Here is a 6,772-nt window from a genome sequence, read left to right on the forward strand (position 1 = left end):
ATCACCCATCCCTCCTTGTGAATTTTCTTGGTTCTTAGGATCCCACCTGAAAGAAGAGACGCATGGAGACTGCTTAAAATATTGGTATCTATCAGGGTTACCAACTGCCGACGTCTAAAAAAAGTGTAAATCAAGGCCAAAAGAGGGAAAGCAAAAAAAATTGCACGCTTCCCCTCTGACATAAAAAAGAGCATTTCACACGAAGAGTTTGCAAGTTGGCAACCCTGGTCCTTAGGTTAAACAAGCTTCTGACGAAGTTACCAACTACTGACGTTTAAAGCAAATTGCGCATCCTCTCTAAGGTAAAAGAGAGTGCATTTCACACACAAAAAGTGCAAGCTGGCAACCCTGGTATGTATAGTATTCTATGGTCTTTGAATTCGTTCCATTATTTACCAGTTTTCATAACGAGTTTCCAAGTGACAGGATTGTTTATCTTCTTCCAAATACGTCAGTCAACAAACAGGCAGGGCTTAGTGAAGTTACACTTAATGATACAAAAAATGAGCCAAGAATTATCGTTTTCAAAGATAAGCGTTTTTCGGGGACGAAAAAGATTTGCATTATAAAACTAGAGATCTCAGAGATAACAAAAAACTATTGAAATTATTTTTACGTTTCCGTGCGTATATATAGTGTTATTATGACGCGAGAATACAGAGAGGAGAAGGACGGAATTGTTTACGAGATTGCAAAGCCTGAGCATTATGAGGATGTGAAGCGATTGTTCTTACATGATTTTTTGGAACGTGAGCCACTTGCACTGGCTGCTGGTAATAACAACAAGTTTAAAAAAGATGAAGAAAAAGAGTAAGTAAAATAGTAACTTTTCCTGGCCGGTAATTTCCTTTACCGTCTCTCAAAAGGAAACATCTTGATAAAATAAAAATAGCTACCATTAGATTACTTATGTTGGTAAATGTGCAGTGGGTCATATAATTTAGCTAAGAAGAATGTGAAAACGTCATTTGATGCCTTTTTTATGCTCTTTCATAATTCAATAATCGCTTCTCGGGTTACTTTCATTCTGAGCCCTTAAAGGGGCCCCGAAGGTATTTCATTTTTGTAACCAAACAAAAGTTATCAACACTAGTTAGGTTATTGAAAAATAGTTAAAAACAAATCACTAGTTTATAAATAAATCTAGTTCCAGAGTAACATATTCCAAAAATACTTATTTATAATAATTCAAACCTCATTTATTAGGCAATTCAAATATAAACCGTTTTCTTACCGTTTCAAGTTTTTCGAATGCCGTCGACAAAAATAGCGCGGAGTTTTATGATTCGAAACTTTGCCGTCGACAATTCAGGGTATATTCCACTTCAAGGTATATATTTGCACATTAGGGGGGTAGGGGTGGGTTTAATTTGCAGTGGGCCATATAATTTAGCTACGATGAAAGTGAAGGCATCATTTGATGCTTTTTTATGCTTTTTCATTATTCATATAAAATACCTTCGGGGCCCCTTTAAGGGTTCAAGACGTAATTAGCCCCAAAAGTAATTATTGAATGAGGAAAGAGCAAAAGAAAGGCATCAAATGACGTTTTCACTTTCATCAGTTATTGTTTTCAATTTTTTTTTCGGATTACTTCCATCAGTATTCCACAGTCTATTCCAGTTGGTATCGGGACAACATCCTAGGAACATGAGACCTGCCTCAAACCTTTTGGTGAGACCAACACCTACAGTATGGTCGGATTTTGCACCGGATGTGGCGTGCGCGAAAGTTTGGAACGTGCTTCCACAAGAGCTTAAATGTAGGAGCTCCCTTAAAAATAATTTGAAAAATTATCGGTAAAATTCTACTTTAGCTACTTTTGACTATCTTAGAAAGGGGTTAGGTGAGGAAAATAAAATTTCTAGGGATGGGTCTACAGGCTAAAGTATGTGCTGGGAAGATATTTTGAAGTACCTACCTCCACTCCTTTTCCCTCTAGAGGGTCCTGATCTTTGATGACGCTTAAAAATCTGTGAGTTATAGAAGTGAAACCTTGCAAAATAGATCTTCTGCTTAGATGAAGTACAACAAAACTGTTTTCAGCTTCACAACTTGGCTCAATCCCAATTTATACGGTTTTAAAGATATGCAAATGCATTTCCTAAATTTTGAAGAAAAAAAAAACATTGATATGGATTAAAATTATGCTCAAATAACTGAAATTGCATTTTCTGGGCTAAAGCCAGAGAAAAAGAAACTAATTACTGAAAATTAAGGTAAATGTTGTTTTGTCAAAAGTAGGCCATAGACCTGTCATGTAGGCAAATTTAAGGACCCTCTAGAGGGAGAAGGAGCGGGGGTAGGTACTTCAAAATACCTTCCCGGGACATACTTTAGACTGTAGAACCATCCCTGAAAGTTTCATTGTCCTTACCTAACCCCATTCCAAGATAGCCAAAAGTAGCTAGAGTAGAATTTTACCCTTTTTTCTGTTTTTTATTTATTTATTATTACTTTGTAAGGTTAAGGTATCTGTGCTTTCGGGGAGGAGGGGGGGGGAATCTCTTAGATAATGAATTGCATGGATGAGGGATGTGATTGTGTTAAAGAGTAAAGGGAGAGTTGTAAAGCGTGATTAGGAGGAATCGTTATTTTCTTAAGGGACTCAATGTGCGTTTTTTTCATAGGGATGTTTATTTATGTTTATTTATTTCTATTTGTTTTTATAAAACCCGATTGAATTGAAAATCTTAGCTGTATTATAAGGCCAACTGCAAATTTACCTTTATATTATGCTTTTTGGATATCATTTTCATGTTTTTGACAGTACAACCACCCCCCCCCCACCTGATTGTTTAACATATAGCCCTAAAAAATATTGAATCGATTTTTTTAGTCTCGTGATTACCAAATTATTTCAATGGAATTATTGGATTTAATATTATTTTGTAATGATTTGAATTGTGGATAACACAGGAAGAGAACATGATAATCTGGTGATTATAAACATACTGCATATTATAAACTAACAATTTCACTGTTTTACTGTTTTCTTGTAGTTCTGAACAGATAGTGGCTATAGATGGGTCAAAGGGAGGGAGGGGGATGCATTGCCCGAAACACGAATATGATATGCAAGAGGAACATAGAATAAGTAGTATATTGCTAGCCTTTTTTAGGTACTTGGGCACTATACGGGCCTTTACAAGGAAACCAGTCACGAAAACCCCGCTTTTTACGGGTTAATTCAAGACATCGCTATAGAGTAACGGAATGCATAGCGTGGATTTCTTTGCGTATACGATATTTAAACTGTTCTTTCTTGAGGTTTAGAGGGGGGGGGAAAGTACATAGGTTAGGTTAGGTTACGTATTTAATATATGCTATGCTTTACCTCAACCCCCCTAATGTGCGAATATATAACCCAAATTTGTTTATAAACTATTATATATTCATTCTATTTTATTTTATTTCATTAGCATTAAGCAAACTTGACTTTTTAGAAAGGTCCATAGAATGCCCAAGTACCCTTTTATATTTAATTAATCAGGAACCCGTCTCTTAAAACGTTACCAGTTTTCTTTCTCAGTGCCACCCAAACTGTCTCTTACTCTCATCTCTCTGTCTTTCCTCTTTCCTTTTTGTGTCAGTCAAGAAAAGGCTCAGTTTTAAATACAATATGAGACCACACTGGCTATATATAACGTAAAAAAAAATGAACGAAGAAAATTATTAAGAGGCCAAAAACAAAACGAGGGAGAGAATTTTGTACCGAGGCAATTAAATAAAAACATAGAGACCTCGCTTTAAATAGAGATACTGGGAATATCTATAGAAGCTCTATTTACGACAATTTTATATAAAGAGATTCAACCTACATGCCTTCTCCTTAAAAAAAAGATCAATTAGTCGTATAGGTACTGTTCTATTAGGCGGTACCCCCGCGATATAATGAGGAAATGCTAAAGGAAACTAGTCAAAAGGGTATCTGTCAATAGAGAAATGGATCGCAAACCGTGACTTTGTCATTGCGTTTATAATATTTAAACTATTGTTTTCTGGGGTTTAGGGGAAAAAAGGTACCTAAGTTAGGTTACGTATTTAATATATGCTATGCTTTACCCCCCTAATGTGCAAATACATAGACCAAATTTGTTTCTAAACTATAATATTTTCATCATATTTTGTTTTATTTTATTAGCATTAACCATACTTGACTTCTCGCGTGGGTAAAAGCTAATGCAACAGTACCGTCGTATAAATACAAATCATTTCATAAGTAAAGCTGAATTCGAGAGAGCGAGAACTTTCAGGTGGCGCGTGCTAAGGGTGGTGAAAACTATGCAAAGCGTGGCGGAAACTGTGCCAAGCGTGGCGGAACTGTGTGGCATACATTGCGTTCTGATTTTTACATCGGGTGGTGGAAAGTAGGCACCCCCTCGACCGATTAAACTGCCAGGACTACTGAATCTGATTCTTAAAAGATCTTTCTTGGTTTGTTTTTCTTTTTTGTCAGTTGTTTTGTTCCTTTTGTTTCGGATAACTTCAAAAGATTAGTTTTCTTTTGTACCAAGAATGATTTAGCGGTGGCATTTGCCAAAATTTCTGCTTTATTTGTTCGCTTTATTCACTGGGTGAAAAACACTCTTGTTTAGTTTTTTGTTTTTTGTAGACCCATCCCTGAAAGTTTCATTTTCGTAAACTAACCCCTTTCCAAGATAGCCAAAAGTAGCTAAAGTAGAGTTTTACCTTCGGCTCTATTAGAGCTTGTGATAGCCTTTTGAAAATAAACATTATCTTATCTAAGGGCTATTGAGAAGGAAACATGTTAAGATAATAATAATCCTTACTGCATAATATGCAAAAATTATTGTAGCAAACTTATTTTGCACACAACCCCGCTATACTTACTTGATAAACCTTGTTGTAAACCCGTGTTAAACAATCAGTCTACTACAATTATTCTTTACAATAATCATGATTATAATGGTCATTATTTTTCGTTTTGATCCATGTTTTCAAAATAAAAAATCCAGCAGTGGCGGATCCAGGAGGACGAAGAGGGCTATCCTGAAGATGTTGTTTCTTAAATATGTTTCTTCGTTCTCCGAAGAAAAAAACAACAAAAAAAACACATCCTTTTCCAGGTTAAAGAGTAAAGAACACAGTAATTAATATGGAAAAAAAAACTAAGTTATAAGATAAGTTTAATGTCAGATAAGCATAGGATAATTATAGGTTTAATAATAAAAAAAAAACTAAAGACCAAGTACAAGGATGCGTCTATTTTGCCCACATACAAAAAGAAGTGGATTAAGGAAAAAGAAAAAAAAGATTAAATGCACATTTAGAAAAAAATCAACTTCAAAATAACACAAAATGCAAAATTAATCCGAACAACACACGCAAATAATGCCAATTGACACAAATTGGAACAAACCATTTATATTTTTAAACACATCGAATTCAACATAAATCACGACAAGTGGAGAATCAGGTATAGAATATTATTGTGAAGGAAAACTATTCCTGCAAAATAACGGAAAACAACAGAATCTTCAGCTAACATCATAGACTTTATTCCTCGTTCTTTGACTTTTTCTCTGTTTTCTTTCTTGAACCTTATATGTTTTTTTTTTTGCCAATGCCAATTGATGGAAATTGAAACAAACCATTTAGATTTTTAAAACACATTGAGTTCAACATAATTCACGACATTTAAAGAATCAGGAATAAAAGATTATTGCGAAGGAAAATTATTTCTATAAACCTTTAACTGCTTGATCTTATACAAAAAATCCCAAGGTGGATGTACAGCATATGCTTATTTAAATTTAAAAAGCAAAGTTTAATACCATTACTATGGCTATAATGTTATTTAAAGATGTTTTCGTCTATTTTACTATAGACTTTATTCCTCGTTAAATGATCTTTTCTCTTTTTTCCCTCTTTAACCTTTCATGTTTTGTTTTTTAGCCAGATTTTGACAATCGCTTTCTAACTTTTATTGTTTTGATTGACCTACATCGTTTACTTTCTCATCAATTTATAATTTTTAAGAAATGAGGATATGAGAAGATGGTTAACTCCACTGTTAGAAAGTCAAGTGTCAATACTTGCTAAAGATGCAGTAACGAATGAAATTGTTGGACTCAGAACATGCAAAATCTTAAAAAAGGGATGTACAAAACAACCGACCATAGAAGGTAATGTAGAATCGATTTATTTATTTTCATCCCAGAATATAAATAACAGAGAAACAGAATATAAAGAACAGAAAAACAAAACAAAAAAGGAGAAGAAAAGAACTGTTTTCATACTTTAGCAATCGAGATAAATAAGCACTTGAACAAGGTCTTGACCTTACTCACCTATCCAATTACTTAGAACAAAGCTCTATAACCCAACAATCGCTTACCTCAGACCTGTTATCTTCCCCATTGATTTTTCGCAACGCTGAAAAAAAGTTAGGATATCAACACATTTTCTTGCTCTAGCTTGCTTATGAAAAAAAATTGAATTTCAACAGCTGAGAATTTTCGAAATTCCAACAGAGTTGAAGTTCCACCCTTCATTAGAATTTCTTCATCCATGTTGAATTTTCAATTTGATGAAAAATGAAATATTTGGATTGTGACTTAAGATACCTTCGATTTGAATTTACCTAAAGCTCATCAGAAATTCAACGTTCAATGCTTGATAAAGAGGCAACAACAAATAGAATTATTTGTTTCTTAAAGATTTTTACTTCATATACAAGTATTTATTACTAAATATTAATGATTGTTCCTATTCTTTCCACATTAGATTTGTCCAAACCTAGCTTATG

At 34.1% G+C, this 6,772-nt stretch overlaps 1 protein-coding gene across 1 annotated transcript; it reads left to right on the plus strand.

Annotated features, from left to right (window-relative positions):
- The first annotated feature begins 452 nt into the window (after nucleotides 1-452).
- LOC148941135 (uncharacterized) lies at nucleotides 453-6,268 on the plus strand. Its single transcript, XM_089104363.1, has 2 exons — nucleotides 453-810; nucleotides 6,004-6,268. The coding sequence occupies exons 1-2, from the start codon at nucleotides 644-646 to the stop codon at nucleotides 6,266-6,268; spliced, it is 432 nt and encodes a 143-aa protein (XP_088960489.1). The 5' UTR covers nucleotides 453-643.
- The last annotated feature ends 504 nt before the right edge of the window (nucleotides 6,269-6,772 follow it).

Source organism: Artemia sp. Qi Xiang Cuo, chromosome 18 (assembly GCF_049724085.1).
Source record: "Artemia sp. Qi Xiang Cuo chromosome 18, ASM4972408v1, whole genome shotgun sequence".
Classification (NCBI taxonomy): Eukaryota; Metazoa; Arthropoda; class Branchiopoda; order Anostraca; family Artemiidae; genus Artemia; species Artemia sp. Qi Xiang Cuo.